The sequence below is a fragment of the Gopherus evgoodei genome, chromosome 1 (genome assembly GCF_007399415.2).
Source record: "Gopherus evgoodei ecotype Sinaloan lineage chromosome 1, rGopEvg1_v1.p, whole genome shotgun sequence".
NCBI lineage: Eukaryota > Metazoa > Chordata > Testudines > Testudinidae > Gopherus > Gopherus evgoodei.
In genome coordinates this window covers 268,999,891-269,018,935 of record NC_044322.1, presented here as the reverse complement: position 1 = coordinate 269,018,935, position 19,045 = coordinate 268,999,891, and the positions used below count along the sequence as shown (strand labels likewise).

The 19,045-nt window shown below is 49.9% G+C and overlaps 1 protein-coding gene and 1 pseudogene across 1 annotated transcript in view; one reads left to right on the top strand and one right to left on the bottom strand.

Annotated features, from left to right (window-relative positions):
* Positions 1–8,996, bottom strand: part of LOC115642161 (cytokine receptor common subunit beta-like) — a 35,349-nt gene extending 26,353 nt beyond the window's left edge. The window contains exons 1-5 of the mRNA XM_030545605.1: positions 8,658–8,996; positions 7,385–7,550; positions 4,206–4,335; positions 1,915–2,099; positions 1,187–1,344 (exon numbers count right to left, since the gene is read on the bottom strand). Of these exons, the coding sequence (XP_030401465.1) occupies positions 1,187–1,344; positions 1,915–2,099; positions 4,206–4,335; positions 7,385–7,454 (543 nt within the window). The 5' untranslated portion in view covers positions 7,455–7,550; positions 8,658–8,996. The remainder of the gene's footprint in view (positions 1–1,186; positions 1,345–1,914; positions 2,100–4,205; positions 4,336–7,384; positions 7,551–8,657) is intronic.
* Positions 8,997–16,966: 7,970 nt separating this feature from the next.
* Positions 16,967–19,045, top strand: part of LOC115642124 — a 35,202-nt pseudogene continuing 33,123 nt past the window's right edge.

The window sequence follows — 19,045 nt, the reverse complement described above, 5'->3', positions numbered from 1 at the left end:
TGCCGGCCGGGCGAGTCCGGAGACGGCACTCGCATTGTCGCAGGCTTGCCTCTGGATATGACCCGCACTGGGGATACCGGGGGTTGAGACTGGGTAGGCTCCATGAGAGCAATTAGGTCCCGCGCCGAAGTGAAAGTCTCTGGCGTCGAAGGGACCAATAGCTCAACCCCAGATCTTATAGGGGAGGTAGGAGGGACCGGAGTCGATGGACCTCCGGGGCCCGGAGTCGACGGAATCCCTGCTGGTGGTGCCGCGGCCGAGGTAGGTGCCGGGCGCTCCGCTCGAGCCTGCAAGGATGGAGTCGCAGACTTTGAGGATCTTGCTTCGGGTCCCGGTGCCGGGGAAGGTCGGTGCCGGGGTGTCTTTCCGGTGCCGGCGCGGAGCCGGCGCTCTGCGTCAAGGCCACAGGATTAAGTGCCGCTTCCATTAGGAGACTCCTTAACCTCTGGTCCCTCTCCTTTTTTGTCCAAGGCTTAAAATCCTTACAGATGCGGCACTTGTCTGAAATGTGCGATTCCCCCAGGCACTTCAGACAGGCGTCGTGGGCATCGCTGGTCGGCATCGGCTTTTTACAGGCCGAGCATTGCTTGAACCCCGGCGAACCAGGCATGGGCCCGGTGCCGGGCGCAGGGAAGGGCTACAGCCCAAACCCGCTAATAAGTATATACAAACTATACTACAATTAACAATAACTAACTACAATTTACAACTATTTACAACTATCTATAACTATGAGAACAGTGAAACGAAGGAGAGCTAGGGACGCGGAGGACAGCTATGCTGTGCTCCACAGTTCCAACGACCGACACGGTGGTAAGAAGGAACTGAGGAGCGGGTGGGCCGGCAGGGGTATATATCGAGCGCCATGGCGGCGCCACTCTAGGGGGCGACCTGCCGGTCCACTGGAGTTGCTAGGGTAAAAAGTCTTCCGACGAATGTGCACGCGCGGCGCGCACACCTAACTGGAATGGATATGAGCACTCACTCGAAGAAGAATTGTAAGATGTGCACACAGCTAGCTGCAGCGTGCACGGACCCATCCTCTGGGCCATTCAGGTTTCAGAGGATCAGTTGGGTTCAGCAGCAGCCAAGCAGGTTTCAGAGGATTGCAAGGGTTGTTTTCTACCCTCTAAAAGGTGCAACCAAGAACAGCACATGCCAATGCCTAAGCACATCTCATGCCTACCTCCCAGGATTCCCATTCCCTCCTGTAGGTCACTTCAAACTCCAATTCATCATGCACCCAGTGGTTTCCCTTACTCCCTTCTGCTGCTTCCCAGGCCAGCAAGAAGTCACCTGCTTCTGTGACGTTGATCCAGAGCTTCTGAGGCGGGAAGGGCTGGACTGGAAATGAGAAGGGAAAACACAGGTTGCGGTTATTAGTAGATGAGGATGGAGAGTGGGCAGAGGGCCTGTTTAATTCTTATCCTGTTGGCACTTGGCATTGTAACAGGTGGAATTGCCAAGGCCATAGTAAAAATGGTGGTGAACAGAACAGAAGGGTAATAGGGACATGAGTGCAGTATTAATTTAAAGGTGAATACATATTACTGAATATTTTTCTGAGTAAAAAGGTTTGTTTGAGATCAGTTTTTTCCTAATGACAGAGACACTCAGCCAGAGCAAGGGGGTGGGTCAACTGGGAGGAATACGTTTGGCTTTTCCATTGTAGGTCGGTAAGGAAGGAATCGATCCATCCATCATCCTCTAAGTGAGAAACAGGAGCACAGGCCTCACAGTGGAAATGAAACTATTCCTGGCAAGATAATAGGCTGGCATGCGGAAGTAAGGTTAAAGGTTAGCGATCAGGATTCTTGACTAGGGTTAGGGGATCAGGGCAGAGGAAGAAGTATTAATTTCAAAGGATCTCAAATATTCCTGGAGCAAAGAGAGAGGTGGGTGTCTTGCCCTTACCATTCTGGAAGAGGCTGACGTTCAGCTCGGCCTGCAGCAACTGATCGGGTTTGAAAGTGTATCTGTCGTGCACCCCAATTGCAAAAAGGGTGCTGTTCCTGTGGCAGCTCCAGGAGACACAGGAGTCCTGGCAGTCAGGCAACCTCTTGGTTCGCTGAGGCTCACATGGCATCTGTGTGCTGTTACTGTGTGTGAAAAGAGAGACCTAGGAGAAGCTGATTTAGGTACAGATAGAAAATCCCAAATTAGGCTCCTGAAACCTTCCCCACATTCTGTTCTAGTCTATATAGATTCTTATGCTGTGCTCATCACTGTAGCATCTGAGCGCCTTTGAGAAGATCATTAAGCAATGTGACTTCACATCTGTCATCTGTGGGCGTGTCTCTCATCCTCTTCCCAGGAGGAAAAGCATATGAAGTGTAGTGTCTTGTGTTGGTAGGGATTTTTTTTTTAAACATATACATGTTGCTGTGTATTTATATTAGCAAAGGCATGTCAAAGAGATTGCCTTGCACTCGGAGTGGAAGGTGGTGAGGTTGTGACACTTGTTAAGTTCCCATGGAAGTTGATTCAAGTCTCAGACTGACCCCTGAGAAAGCTCTGTCTCCAGCACAGATAAGTGTTACTCTTAGTGACAAGAATTCCATTGTGCCAGAGGAGTGGAGCTGTCAACCACAATTTTTGTTCCAGAACATTAGATGGCCCGTTAGATAGCTTGGGCTCCAACCCTGGAGAGCCTTGAAGATAAGGACAAGACCTTTAACTTCATTTGAAATTCTGTGGGAAGCCAGTGAACAGTGGTGGTGAGTTCCCGATAGCCTGTGTTGCTGAGGAGACACATTGCAGTGTTCTGTACTAGTTGGAGTTTCCTATACACTGAAGGTTTCATGCCCAGGTATTTGCCTTGCTGTGGTCCAGCCAAGAAATGACAAAGGTGTGAATAACTGAAGCCAGGTCCACCAGGATGGGACCGAGTCTCCCAGCCAACCAAAGATGATAAAAAGCGTTATTTGCTGGCACTGCTATGTGAGAGCTTAGGGTCAGTGAGGAATCTGTGAGTACTCCTCAGTGATGGACTGAACTGACTGATTGTGGGTATGTGACTTCAGCCAAGAGAGACTGCACTGTGGCTGCAAACTCTTCAAAATGCTTTCCTCTGCCCACCAGCATCACCTCTATCTTGCTCTGGTTCAGCTTCAGCCAGCTGTTCTTCACACATGAGCTGGTCTCATCCAAAGACTGGGCCATCTTGGTGGTAGTGGCGTGCTTGTGTGCGGTGAAGGATAAGTAGAGAGCTGTATTTCATGGGCATATTGCTAGCAGTAATGTCCATGTTGTCTGACTAGTTCATGCTCATCCCAGGATCCATCCTCACAGCTCGTCTGATTGGACTCCAAAGCATTCTCTCAAGGGTCAAGTCCTTGTATGGTTTTTTTTTCCAGAGGTGATGGGCTCACTTAGGTCCCAACCCAAAGCACAGTGAAGTCTGTGGGAGTTCTTCCACTGACTTCAATAGGCATGAGATCAAGCCACTAATGATTTCAGCATCTCTTCCCGAAAAGACAAGAGAGATGATACCTTCCTATTCTCCACCACTTTCCCCCACTCTTAAACCCTGATCTTCACTCTCCCCATCTCTTGCTTTCCATATCTCTCCTTCTGTCCCTCTCCCTTTCTGCCCATCACAGCCCTCCAGGCCTGATGGCTCAGTTCCCCTCTTTAAAGGAAACAGATGTAGTGGGCAGATACTGAGGTACACAGCCCAGTAACTCTGGGCGGAAACCCGATTGCGCAACTTTACATAACCACTTCCCTCTTTTCACAGTCTCTCCACCCATCCTTATTTTGCAAACCTGACCTCACCAGAGCTATGTTCCTTCTGACCCTGCAACAAAGAAGATCCAGGGGAAAGTTTGGGAGTGGGTAACCATCCTTCTCTCTTCAACCCAGCTGTACTCTAATGTCTATTTCTCCCCTCCAGGTACAGTAAGCTAACAGGCCCTGCCATCACTCACACCTGGGATCCCCCAGACATATCAAGGGAGAGTGATAGAAAAAGTAATGAAAATAAACTGATCAGTGCACCTTCCTGTATCTCCCCATCGTCCCAATGCAGACCTAAAAGAGTCTCCAACTTTCACCCCCAGCAGGGCCAGCACAAGTGTCCACGTGCTCCTCAAAGCCTGGCTGTCAGCTTGGATCCTTTTCCCTCCTCCCATTCCCACCTCTTAGGTTCAACAGCCACAGGCCTCTTGTGTCCTTCTGCAGCAGAGCAGGGGTCAGGCACTTACTTGTTTAAATTGTCCTCATGGTAAAGAGTCACATTGAGGAAGCGTCGTGCTGCTGTGCATTCCTGCCATGTGCAGGTCAGCTGGGACGTGTAGTCATTGTAGCAGCGCAGGCTCTGCATCGGGAGGCTCTCTGCAGGGGGAAGGAAAGCACAACACTGCCGGTGCGTCATAGAGATGGGCAGTGAGGAATAATAGGATGTGCACACCGGTGCCATGGTGGGGAAGGGCAAAGATGGGGGAACGAGGCGCGAATGGGTAAACTGTCCTGGGAGTCCCTCGCATGTCAGTGAGCTCCTGTGTCAGGGAGGTCATGGACGAAAACCTCCACCTCCCCGATGCTCACAGTCCAGAGGCTGGAAAAGAGAGGTTTACTTACCAGGAGCTGTGATAATGAGAGAATCGTCCCTGTGCATTCACAGTCTGGCCAACTTGTGTGAATCTATCATAAGCCTCGGGCTACTGAGTGTTTTTCTTAAAAGCCCCAACATCTGCACTGAGGTTATTACCCGAGAATCTCACTTTTCATGTACAAAAAGTAAGTGTCTGACCTACACAGCAGGGAAGAGAAGCTTGAAGGATGATCCCTAAATACACCAACACCAAATGACAAGTCAACCCCAACCAAGCTGTATTCTCATTCAAATCTCATGATATTTAAGTCACTCTCGGGATTTTTTGGGCCTGACCCTTGATTTCTGAACACTGGAGGTTGGCAGTCCTGATTCACATTGTAGGAGTTGTCCTGGTGAAAGCCGTGTCCATGGGCGGGCGGGCGGGCGGGGGGGGGGGGGGGGGCATGAGCGTCCTCACAGTGTCATTAGTCAGACAACCTCCTCTGCATACGGGAGGGTGCCCACCAACCGCCTCCATTCCTTCTCCTGGACTGCTTTATTATTGTTGCATTATTTCAGGAGGTGTCGCTAGCAGTAATACACTATTTAACATGTCACATGTCACGCCATGACACAAAATGCTTCTAAGGCCCAAGTGAAGGACTCGACAATGAAGAGGGCTCACCTGGTGTGAGCATGGGATTTGGACCTGAGAATGGATCACATAGCTTAATGGCCTCGGAGGTCAGATAGGCCTGGAGACTTGGGTATCTTTCCCTGAGCGTGTGAGAGGTGAAAGCCCTGCCAATAGCACACTGGGCTGGGGAGCGTGATTGCCCCACCACAGCAGACATCAGACATGCACATCCACCTCTGGAAAGAGAGATGTGCATAAGGCACCTGCTCTGAAACCAATTTTAGGGTCTGTACGGGGTCTGGGCTTGGTGCAGAGCTGGGGCAGCAGGGGCTCAGAGGGAACATTGTGGAATTCGGAGAAATTCCTCCCTCTCTAAGGTACACTGACTTAGGGACGTCTATACTAGCCGCCGGATCGGTGGGTACTGTTCAATGTATCGGGGATCAGTTTATCGCATCTCATCTGGATGCAATAAATCGATCCGCTAATTGACGCCCGTACTCCACCTCAGCAGGAGGAGTAAGTGGAGTTGACGGGGGAGCTGCGGCAATCAACTCGCCGCCGTGAGGATGGCCAGGTAAGTCGAACTAAGATACTTTTAATTCAGCTATGTGAATAGCATAGCTAAAGTTGCGTATCTTAGTTCACACAACCCCGCTAGTGTAGCCCAGGCCTTAGAACAAGCGACAAACAACTAGCTCAGGGGTGGGCAAACTACAGCCCAGAGGTCACATCCAGCCCTTCAGATATTTTAATCCAGCCCTTGATCTCCCGACAGGCAGCAGGGTCCGGGACGTGCCTTGCTCCATGCATGCCGTGCTCCGTGCATGCTCTGTGTGGCTCCTGGAAGTAGCGGCATGTCCCCCCTCCAGCTCCTATGCATAGAGGCATCCAGGGGGCTACGTATGCTGCCCCTGCCCCAAGCGCCACACCCACAGCTCCCATTGGGAACTGCGGACAGTGGGAGCTGCAGGGGCAGCACCTGCGGATGGGGCAATGTTTCAAGCCACCTGGCTGCACCTCCATGTAGGAGCTGGAGGGGGGACATGCTGTTACTTCCAGGAGCTGCTTGAGGTAAGTGCCACCTGGAGCCTGCACCCCTGACACCTTCCTATGCCCCAACCCCCTGCCCTAGCCCTGATCCTCCTCCCACCCTCTGAACCCCTCGGTCCCAGCCCAGATAACCCTCCTGCACCCACAACCCCTCATCCCCAGCCCCAGCCCAGAGCACGCACCACATCTGGACCCTGCACCCCAACCCCCTCCCCCAGCCTGGAGCTCCAGCTCCACACTCTGAACTCCCCATTTCTGACCCCCCGCCAGAGCCCTCAGCCCAAACCCAGACCCTAATCCCCGATTTTGTGAACATTCATGGCCCACCACACCATTTCCATATGCACATGCGACCCTTGGGCCAAAAAATTTGTCCACCCCTGAACTAGCTCTAACTGTGCACAGATGGGAGATTAAACCTAGAAACGGTAGCAGTCAATGGACATGACAGAGGGTCTTGTTTGTTCTCTGCAGCGGTAAAGAAGGAACTAAGACGGTTCAGAGGGATGGACACCCCTAGACGTGAGTCTTTGACATTGACACTGGTGACTTGCTCTGTCTCCCTGCCCCTCACATTTCCCCCCTCCTCTCAGTCTCTCTTCCTCACACACCTCACAGAGTCATCCTCCCATTTGTCCACACCTCCAAATGGATATTCGGTCACTTACACTCCCACCTGAATCTACATGTCATTCTAGCCCTTCACTCTTCTTCAGGGGTCTGTCTATCCCTGCACTACACCTCCAGTTCATCCACCTACTCACCAGCCAGCTTGTTCACACATTTGCACAATAGCCCACAGGTCCATCCATCCATCCACTCACTCTCCTCCTCTTCCATCCATCCACTTCTCCATCCAATCATCCATCACTTCTCCATCCATCCATTTCTCCATTCATCCATGCACCCTCCCATCTATAAGTCCATCCGCATTTCCATCCATTTACCATACCACCCATTCACATAAACAATCACCATCTTGCCTGTCAGTCTAATCACCAACATAAGCATCTGGAATGGCAGAGGGAGCAGTCCAGCAGAGGAAAGGGGGAAAGAAGAAAAGTGAATGGAGAAGAGTAAAGGGACTGGAAGGAGGGGAGGGAAGATGATAAAAAGGGTAGGAAAGAAAAAGAAGAGGAAAAGAAACTGAAACTCACCTCGCGATTCTCCAACTCTGAAAGCCCAACACAGAGCCAGAAGAGCACTGCAGAATGCCTTCATGTTCATACCAGCCTGAGCCCACCAGTTCAGTCCTGCTCCCTGTGCTCTGGGCTGGTCACCGGCCTGAGGTTCTTGCACTCACACTTGTTAACTCCTTGTCACCTGTTGAATGTTGAAGCCAAGCTCTGATGGTCAAGTGGAAGAGCTTGGGACCTTCTGTGAGACAGAAAACCTCCCCTCCTGCACTGAAGGGACCTTTCACTGATCCATCAAGGCCACAAGGGACCATTAAGTCACCTAGTCAGACCTCCTGTAGGCAGGGGCGGCTCTAGGGATTTTGCTGCCCCAAGCATAGCAGGCAGGGTGCCCTCACGGCGCTGGCAGAGCACCCCCTGTGGCTTGCCACCCCAACCACGCTCTTGGCGTGCTAGAGCCTGGAGCCACCCCTGACTCTAGGACACAGGCTGGAGAATAAAATTTATTTCCAGGACCAGTTCATTGCAGGAGAGAGGGGAATTCAATCTCCATGTTCATTCACCACTGGGCTTCCCCCGCACACATACACAGCTTTTCATTTGTTCGCAAGCCTGCCCTGGAGACTCACCATCCTACCCTATCCCGCCCCATCTCCCCCACTCAGATACATCTCCCCTCTCTTGGGATGAGATGGGGATTCAGTCTTCATGTTCCTTCAGTTCTAGGATTCTCCCCCACATGCTTCTCCTCCAGCGACACCCCTCGAGAGAATTGCTTTGAAGTGATTCCAACTGGCAGTTTGCAGCCAGCTCCCCTGGAATTGCTTTGGGACCCACTTCACAGGCACAATCCCAAAGGAGATTTATTGTTTCTTTTTGTGGGATCTAGCATTGAATTCGGTGATGTAAAGCCCATGGGCCAAATTCTTCACTGAAGTGAAAGGAGTTGCACCACTGGAGAATGTGCTCCCATATTACTGCTCTCTAAAGAGTGTAACAGACCCACCCCACCTTGGGCACAGCCACAGAGCCAAGCCTCTGTGCTCTGGGGATGTCTGGTCTGTGGTTTTTTCCCACTTGGGGGAACATGGAGAAGGGGATTCACCCAAAACAACCCCCAGCTTCCTAAATGCCATTTCCTTTGATAGATATAGCCTGCTAGACAAGAGAACATTCATCACAGAGAAGAGATTCCACTGTGACTAATGGCTCCAGAGCTCATGAGCCCTTGTCTGTCTGGGGACAGGCTCTCTCTGCATGTACCCTTTCCCCAGTAAAGGCAGAGTTTCCTCACCTGAGCCAAGAGCTGCCGGTGGGACAGCTGCCTCACAGCAGGTGGATTGCTGACCCCCTCAGTTCTCACTCTCTGGCAGCTGGAGCGCCTTTACACATACAGGAATCAGCATTGACCATGGCTGTCCAAAACTGGAATGGATCCCTCTGGGAAACAATGAAGCTGGGGTATCTCCTGCACCTTTTGCCCTCTGCGGGCTTCCACACCCCATATGCCTCCTTCCAGGGAGCAGACACAGTCCTGAACGCTCTGAAGTTGGAGTGTGACGCTCAGACTCTGAACTTCCTATTTTTGCTGTTTGTTTGAACCCTTGGAGTGCTTACTGATGCGGTTCTTAAATTTGGGCGGGGAAAGAAGTATTTCTCTTTTCCTTTTTATGTTGTATTGTTTCTGATTAAAACAGTTTCCAGGAATCAGAGCACACTGTTTTCTTGAAATCAAGAATATTATGCTGCTAAAAGAGGCTGTCCCTCGCTTCCTATGTCCTTCCCCCCCATCCCCCCCCACCTACTTGGACCCTCCGGAAGAAGACAGATGGGAAAGGGAAGTAGTTCCCTCCCTTTCTGTCCCTCCGTTTGTTTCATCCACCTCCTGTATCTTTCCATGACCTAGATTGTAGATCTTTGGGGGCAGGGATTACTCTTTACTACATTGACCCCTGGTGTTCCAGTGAATTCAGTGAGCTTTGCATCATACTTTAAATAATAAAGAGAGCACAAGAGGAGCTAGAAGAAAATTAGAGGGTAGCAATGTAGGATAACTCACCCAGGAATCCCACATGGTTTTAAATACAACTTCCTGTAACTACCAATTAGCCTTCAATCTAGAGGCCCATGAAGTGGGCTACAGAGAGTTGTGAGTGTCAAGGATGGGGCCCTCTGAAGCCTAGCAACCCCTTGGCATGGGTTATAAGGGTCAAAGTGGTTGCATGAAGGCAAACTGGGGGCCAGCATTCCTCTTAGGTTGGCTGTAAAGGCATTTATAGGCCACGGATGGGGCGTTCTGGAGTGCAGTGCCCAGGGAGACTGTGTGTAAGGGGCATGGCAAGGGGTGACTGGCGACAATGGCAGGCTATAAAAGGTTATGTCAGGCTGAGTGTCAGGGCACACTGGAGTCCAGCAGCCCCATGAGACAGATTGCAAGGGACCAGAATGAGTCAGACTCAAGAGCAGAGCTCCATTTGCTACAGGGTACATCTGCACTTCAGGCTGGGGTGTGATTCCCAGTTCAAGGAGACATACTAATGCTAGTTTAAAATATAATGCAAACAGCAGTGTGAGCAGTGGGAAGGGCTAGCAGCCCCAAGTATGTACCCATCCAAGACCCTAGGCACAGTGGAAGTATACGGGAACAAGACCCCGGGAATGATTCCCTGCATAGCTTATCAGAAGGGACTTTTGTGGTAATCTAGTTTGACCGCCTGTCCAACTCAGGCCATAGGGCTTCCCTGAATTAAATACCTTGTTGAAGTAGTGCAGATCTTTTAGAAAAACAGCAAATCTTGATTTTAACATTTCCAGTGATGGCAAATTTGCCATAGCCCTTGCTAAATTGTGCCCTGATAAAAATGTTAAATAGTGTAGGGCCAAGAACCAATCCCTATAGACCCCACTAGCAATACAATGATGATTTCCCATTTACAGTTACATTCTGACACCTATCCATTAGTCAGTTTTTAATTCATTTAATGTGCCATGTTGATTTTGAATCAGTCTAGTTTCCTAATCAAAATACCCGGCAGTACCAATTCAAATGCCTTACAGAAAGCCAAGTATATTACATCTACACTATACCTTCATCAACCAAACTAGTAATCTCATAAAAAATATCAAAACTGATAAGATCGATTTGCCATAAACCCAAGTTGATTGGTGTTAACTGTAATTCTTTACTAATTGAGTTCCATCTCAGCTGTTCCATTAATTTACCTGGGATCAACAGTCCTATAATATCCAGGTCATCCTGTTTACTTTTTAAAGTATTGGCACAATATTAGGTTACTTCCAGTCCTTTGGAACTTTTCCAGTGTTCTAAGACTTATTGAAATCCAACATTCACAGCCCAGACATCCTCAATCAGCTCTTTTAAATTCCTGGACCTGCTGATTTAAAGATGTCTAACTCATAGGCACCGACTCTGTGGGTGTTCCAGGGCTGGAGCACCCATGGACAAAAATTAGTGGGTGCTCAGCACCCACTGGCAGCCAGCTCCCCCCTCCTGTCCCAGTGCCTCCCCGTCCCTCCCAGCGCCTCCTGCCTGCCGCATTCAGCTGTTTTGCAGCATGAGGAGGCTCTGGGAGGGAGGGGGAGGAGTGCGGATGGGGCATGCTGTGGGGAGGGGAAGAACTGGGTGGGAAAGAGGTGGAGTGGGAAGAGGCAGGGCAGGGGTGGGAACTTGGGGGAAGCAGTCGGGTGGAGCGGGGCCTGGGGCAGAGTGGGGGGTTAAGAACTCCCCGGACCCAGAGGAAGCCGGCACCTATGGTACAGTAGCTGCTGTTTAACATCCTTCTGAGTTACTATTAGAATACAGAGTCTTTCATCTTCATCATACAATATGAATACATCACCCTGCTTCCCACCCACCCCCAAATATAGAACAGAAATGGTCATAGATAGGGCCCTACCAAAATCATGGCCATGAAAAACACATCACAGACCACAAAATCTGGTCTCACCTCGTGAAATCTGGACTCTTGAGTGCTTTTACCCTGTGCTATACAGAGTTCACGGGGGAGACCAGCATTTCTCAAATTGGGAGTTCTGACTCAAAAGGGTGTTGTAGGGGGGTTGCAAGGTTATTTTTAGGGGGGTCACGGTATTACCACCTTTACTTCTGTGCTGCCTTCAGAGCTGGGTGGCTAGAGAGAGGCAGCTGTGGGCTGGGCACCCAGCTCTGAAGGCAGCACCCCACTAGCAGCAGCACAAAAGTAAGGATGGCAATACCATACCAGGCCACCCCTATTTCTGTGCTGCTGCATTCAGAGCTGAGCTGCCGCCAGCCAGAGTGTGGTGGCTGCTGACTGAAGGCCCAGCTCTGAAGGCAGCAGCGCAGAAGTAAGAGTGGCTTGGTATGGTGTTGCCATCCTTACTTCTGTGCTGCTGTTGGCGGTGGCTCTGCCTTCAGAGCTGGGCTCCTGGCCAGCAACTGCCACTCTCCAGATGCCCAGATCTGAGGGAAGTGCCATCAGCAGACCAGCACATAGGTAAGGTAGCAGTACTGCAATCCCCTCTACTATAACCTTGTGACTTCCCACAACTCTTTTTTCGGTCAGCACCCTTACAATTACAACACTGTGAAATTTCAGATTTAAATAGCTGAAATCATGAAATTCACAATTTTTTAAATCTATGACTGTAAAACTGACCAAAATGGACCGTGAATTTGGTAGGGCCGTAGTCATAGAAAACATCTGCCATTTCTGTACTCCTGACAATTCTACCATTTCTGTCTAGTAATAGACCCATACCATTGTTGGGACTTCTTTTCATGGAATTTCAGTACTGTAGCAAAGAGAACAGGGGACGGGAGAAGGGTCTGTGAGCAGGCAGTGAGAGTGTGTGGAAGTGTGGCTGTTAGCACCTGTATAGGAAAGCATGCCATCAAGGAACTGAGTGGAAGTGTATGCACACAGCCGGTGCAAGGAAGTTTCGCGCCCTAGGCGAAACTTCCACCTTGCACCTCCCACCCAGCTAACCCCGCCCTCCCATGGCAGCTAACTCAGCCCCCCATCCGGGGTGCCCCCCCCGCAGCAGCTACCCTCCCACCACGACCGTTAATACCTCTCCACCTCGTCCCCCCACGGCAACTAACCCCACTCGGGGAGACTCCCCCTGTCCCCCTACTTCAGCTAATCCCACCTGGGGAGACTCTCCCTCATCCCCACAGCAGCTAACCCTGCCTGGGGAGACCTCCCCGCTCTCTCCTGGCACGGCAGCTAACCCTGCCTGGGGAGACTCCCCCCACGGAAGCTAACCCTGCCTGGGTTTTCCCCCATCCAGCTCACCTCGGCTCCGCCTCCTCCACTGAGCACGCTGCTGCGGCTCTAATTCTCCTCCCCGCCCAGGCTTGCGGCACTGATTGGAGGAGACTTAGAGCTGGGCTCTGTGCTTAGCGGAGGAGGCAGAGTGGAGGTGAGCTGGGGCAGGGAGCTGTTCCCCGTGCGCCTCCCTGCCCCCCGTTAGTGCTGGCAGCCCTCCACGCACGCCCCCCCCCAGCTCACCTCCACTCCACCTCCTCACCTGAGGGGACTTTTAGGTGCTTCCAATCACTAGGCATCCTAGGTGGCCGCCTAGTTTGCCTACATGGTTGCACCGGCCCTGTGTATGCAGGGGGAAAAGGGTTGCTTTGCATCATTCTGTAGAATCAAATGATTCTCCAGAGTCCAGGGTGATTTTTCCCAGATACAGGTTTCTGTTTGCCAGAGGTCATTCTCCCTCCCTTTCCTTCCCCTGCAGAACAACCCCTCATTCACAGAACTGGCTTGCAAGATTGGTGGTGGAGGGATGTGTCTCTGCCAGTCAAAACGAACCTTCAGGTTTCCTTTGCTTGAGTAAACCCCAGGGCTAAGTGACAGGTGATCCAGCACACAGCTCCTAAGCCTCTAGGAGGCTTTGTAACCTGAGCATGTCAATCAGCTTTCAGATGCCTGGCAGGTCCCTTGTCTCACTTGGAGGATAGATTGTGAGCCAATCAATTACCGCATCCCATGTTATTTCAGTCCTCTTCTTTCCCCTCCTCGCTCCAACCCTGTGAGGCCTTGAAAGTGGAAGTTGTATTTAGTTTTGTAAAAGACACAATCTCCATCAAGCTTTCAGTTCATGAAAAATACAAGCCATCACCTGCCTCCAGGCAGGGTGTATGCTAATCGGTTGTGGAGTCAGATGTGTCTGGATCCTTCAGTCGAATGTCTCCACACCTGGCAAGTAGGAACAAAGAGGAGACTTCCAGTACAGTCTGCCATGGCCTCTCTCCAGGCTGTTCTAATTAGCAGAAGTTCCCTTCCCTTTCCCCGCTGCACAATGGACCAACTTCAGAGAAGAGAAATAAGTGTTTATTATTCAGAGCAACAAGCCTCTTGGGCAGGGATGCTCAGCTTTATTAAGGCTTATGATACTGTCTCACATGATCTTCTCATAAACAAATTAGAGAAATATAACCTAGACAAACTTACTTTAAGGTGAGTGCACAACTGGTTGGAAAAGTATACCCAGTAAGTAGTTACCAATGGTTCACAGTTTAGCTGGACAGGCATACAAAGTGGGGTCCTGCAGGCACCAGTGCCAGAACTGAGGGGGACCAAGGTGCCACAGCTTCCCCCCTCCCACACTTTTTAATAAAAGAAACATAAGCACAGAATTCATGTCACCTGCAGATTCCCTCCTGCCAAATAATAGATTATTCAGGGGAGATGCTACAATTACACCTTTGGCCCACCAGAAGCTGCTGTGGTGCCAGCCCCTGGCCCTGCCCTTGCCCTGCCCCCATCCCACCCCTTCCTCAAAGTCCTCGCCCCCTTCCTGCCCCCATTCCACCTCTTCCCCCAAGTCCCCGCCCCTGCCCCACCTCTTCTCTGCCTCCTCCCCTGAGTGCGCCAGGTCCCCGTTCCTCCCACTCCCTTCTGGAAAGTTCTAAGCACCACCAAACAGCTATTAGGCAGTGTGGGGGGGAAGCACTGGGGAGGAGTGGGGACGTGGTGCACTGGAGGGAGAAAGGAGGTGAGGAGGGGGGAGCTTGGCAGCCGGAGGGTTCAGAGCACCCACTAATTTTTCCCCGGGGGTGCTTCAGCCCCAGAGCACCCACAGAGTCGGCACCTATGGCAGGTTTGGTGGTGGAAGAGAAATGCTAGTCCAGTATAACTGGGCCTGCTGTACTCATGCTACTCCTGGGGGCATATGTGGCTCTGCTCTCCTCACTGCAAGCACCACCCTTACGACTCCCATTCACCACAGTTCCCCATTTCCGGCCAATGGAAGCTGCAGGGGTGGTGCTTGCAGGCAGGAGCAGCGCACAGAGACCTCTGCTCCCCTCCCCACCCCCCAAGCCAAGGCAGGCAGGGAGCCTCCCTTAGCAGCAGCCCCACTGCACCACCAGAAATCACCGGAGATTGCGATCAACAGGGAGCTGCACTTAGGGTCGATGGGAGCTGCCACTGGCTTGCGAGTCTTGCAAGGAAGAACACTGGTCTAGATCTGTGGTTCCCAAACCACTGGGAGCCGTGATCGGCTGAACCTGCGGAAGAGCAGGTAAACAAACCGGCCCAGCCCATCAGGGGCTTTCCCTGCACAAGGGGTGAAACAAGTTTGGGAACCACTGGTCTAGATAATATTTCATACTGCCCCAAGGCAAAGGACTGAACTAAACGACATATCAGGGTCCCTTCCAGCTCTGCATTTCTATGATTATATTGTCTGTCCAGCAGCACCTAGCACACTGATGGCACTGTATAATTAATATATAAAAATCTCATACATATAGGCCCTGATTGAGCAAAGCACTTCAGCACATGCTTAACTTTAAGCACATGAGTTAGCCTCTGATTTCCATGGGACTACTCACATGCTTGCAGTTAAGCACATGCTGAAGTGCGTTGCTGGACCAGGGCCTAATGGAACATTCAAGCTCCAAAGTTATCTGCACAAGTCAGGAAATTCTCTAGTTGAAAGGACATGTCCCATTGTTACAATTAACACCTAAGATAACAAAGAGACTAAAGAAAGCAATAGCTAGTCTATTTTTTTTCCAGTTTGTCATGGTCTGTTTTACTGTGTCCCCGGTATAATCAGAAGAGCTGGGTGAGTAAGGCATATTTTGGTACAATGTAATGCTGAAAAAATGAATTGTTTTGGGGTCAAATGAAGCATTTTGACAAGACTGAAATGTTTCATTTTGATCTACCCTCTTAAAATAAAATTAGAGGGAATTTGGAAACAGTTGTTTCAAACAAAACCCAAAGCATTTAGTTTAAAAACTGTCAAAACATTTTATTTTGATTTGGGGGGATTTTTAAAAAAGTTCTCCTTCTTAACCCCCACCCCCACCCCTACCCACCCACACACTGAAATAATTCAGTGAAATTGACATAAATGTGTCAAATGTTTTGGTGCCATAGAGTCCTGCATTTTTTTTTTTGCCAGAAAAATGTGAACATTTTCATCCAGCTTTAGTCAGTGAATCAGTTTCTCCTGTTTGTGTGGGTTTTACACCTAGCAACAAGAGAAAAAAACATTTAAAAAAAAAACAAGGAAAATGTGATTGTAAAAAACACGAAATTTGCGGGGGGATTCAACCCTAATCCTAACCTAACCCTGAAACCACTTTTAATTGTTTGTTTGGTTTTTTACAAATGGAATAGATTTCAAGTTAATGGCATCCCTTTAAAATTGCACACGTAAGCTGCATACTGGCTATTGGTGCAAGTACATTACAGTACCATCTTCCATTATACGACTGCACAGTATTTTTCAAATATATCATAATTTTTGTATAATCTAAGAAACATAAGTAGCCCTTGTTAGGAGCAATATATGACTTTCTTGGAGGATTTTTTTATTTGAACAGCCCTGCAACTGAAAACCAATTATTGCAAGAAAATTTTTATAAAAGTGTTTTCTTTCATCCAAATTCCTCATGTTAAAAATGGCTAAACAGATTTTGCTGAAGCTTTCAAAAAAAATTTCACTTTCAGGCAAAGACCAAGCTGGGGAGATTTCAGCACCATAAGTAAGAGTTTCAGAAATTTATAAGTGACAGAGAAAAGGGAGTTAAAAGTTCATACTAGCTTCCACTCTAAATATAGCAGGGTTTGAAATAATAGCAGTTTGCTGGTACTCTGTTATGCAAGGCTGCAAAAGTTGATTAAAAAAAGGAGGAAGCCAGAGAAGGAGTGAAATTTGACGGAGCAATTACGTCATGGAAATTATGATCAGTCATCCTGGGTCCCATTTCCTAAAAGTGGTAAGAGTTACAGAAAGCCATGGGATTCAACGTGTTCAAGGAGGAACCCTGACGGTCTCTGGTTTTATGATAGGGAACTTAAAACATTTTGGCCTGGAGAGAGGAGGAAGGAAAGTGACTTTGCAGTCTCTGCACTGGAACAATACATTTCCCTCAATGCTTCCAGGAGTAGCTCTGAGTTCCCAGCATGGCCCCCAGTTACACAAATAGTTACAACCCCCCCTACTCCCACCCCAAGGGATTGTAATCAAGGCATACATAATAAGCAACATAGCAGCTGTCCCTTTAAGCCTAATGTGAGAGCATAGTGAATTACCTTAACTCTTCTGGGGGCTGGGGTGTACAGAAGGAGTATATGCTGCTGCTACAAGAAGAGGCTAGCCTGTAGCTGGGCACTGAGAAGGTCTCTATCTGCAAGAGGCTCCTAAATAAAGTGGTTTGGACTCCCAGCATAAACAAAGATTTCCTTCAAAAGCTGAGTCTTGTGATTAAGAATGTAGGGGGACTGGAGCTTCCCAGTGGAGCACATGGCAAAGAGACAGAAATCTATTTAAGAGCAGGATTCTGCTCTGTACAAGAGGGCCAATCATCGCTGCATACACACAACCAAAGGACTTGCAGGAGGAGAGAGCAGGTAGGTCTCTGGTCCACCTGAAACGCTGACGAACCTTAGACTCCCAGCAGAGGTGAGCTCACACCAGGGGAGGGGGCGTCTCAGGACTTTTGTTTTCAGAGAGCTATAACTCTTGAGTCCTTAAAGAGTAAAGTCTCTGTGGTTAAGAAATTCCTCTGCTAAGTCTGCATTCCTTGCTTTCCTGCCATATTATCCCCTAAGGGGTTAAACAAAATAATGACTAGGGTGCTTAGCAGATCTCAGACATCAGTTTAAGGGTCTAGGGTGGCTGGACAGTGGTTCCCCACATCGCAAGGGTGTCAGACAAAAGGCCTAAGCCTGGAGTGTGTGCTAGAGTCCCACAGCTAGAAGCAATGACAAGACTCTACCCAGGCCCACTTGGCTTGGAAGCACATGGGACCAGTCATTGGGTCCATTCACAACAGACTAGGGACCACACAGAGTGGTACTGGGTAAGGTTGTGACAACTGCCAAGTCTCCAGGATAATAGGGAAGTGTTTGTCAGGCCCAGAACACTGGGATGGCTGGACCTTAACACAGCCAGGAGCGGGAGAAACTCAGGAAATATGCCTGGGAGTGAATCTCTGCATCCAATAGTGGCTGTACCTCCATCTCCCTGTGCTGTACCTCATTAATGCCATGAGGTCCTTGAACAATGGGGTGCTGCTCAGGTCCTTTTCCACAGATATGTCCCTAGAAGAGGGAAAAGACATCGTCATCTCACATGATCAGAGCAGATCCCTGACTGGGCTGGAGGAGTCTGGGCATCTCTCCAGCAGTCACCTGAAAGCATCATCTCTTTACCTGATGATGCTGATAGTGTCATCCTGGTATTAGCAGCACCGGATGCATTTAAGCTACAGCAGAGTCTGAAGGGTCAGCATGACCCCAGGGGGTAGATAGCTAGACATGGATGGGAGGTGGGAATCTAAGCTCTCAGGAAGGGATAACAGAGCCTGCACCCCAAAGGGAGCGCCTATGGACCTGAAGGAGTTAAGAGCAGTTTGGTGCTTTGGCAGCCCCACCCCACCACACCTGTTAGGCATGCCATTCTTAGAGGAGAAGTCTTAAAAAGGGAGGTGCCCAGTTCAGAAGGTACATAGACCTCTCCCCACTAGTTCCCAGAAATGAGCATCATGGTGGATGAAGCTAGTAAAGGTTTCCTGCAAACAATGCACAAAAGCCCTGAGGATGCTGAACCAGGCTCATCAGGTAGCTCCTAAAAGGAGGGAGCCCAGGGGCATACTTGAACTATTTTTGTGTCGTGCTTTCCTTTGTTACCTTTCCTTGGATGCCCGAGGACAGCTGGGCAGGAAGGGCTAGAGGCTGGCTGTAGTAGCAAGAAGCCCAGGAAAGAAGCAGATGGTCTGAAGAAGCAGATCTTAGTCACCTGCTACAGGGACCCTGGGTTGGAACCCAGGATAGAAGGAGGTTGGGTTCCCCTATGGGCCCGCAAGGAAAGGCCTGGTGAAGGCTCTGGACAAGAGTCACAAGTCCTAGTAGACCTAGAGTTGAGCCAGAGATCTGATGCAAGGCTGCCATACTGTTTGGACTGGACTCAGTCCCTTCCCTTTGGGGGTAAGTCAGAGTCTGACCTGGATGGAGGAGGCTGAGTTGCAAGACAGAGGGGACCACCAGCAGCCAGCCTGAATGGCTGACTGGCAGGGCAATAAAAGGAGGGAAAACCCTGTGCTCAGCCAGCCTGGATGAGTCGCTGTCACAGGGCCCCAAGACAGGGATGGTGCCTGAACTCCATTCAGTCTCAGGAAGGCTTAACAGCCAGAGATTCAAATGCTTGGAT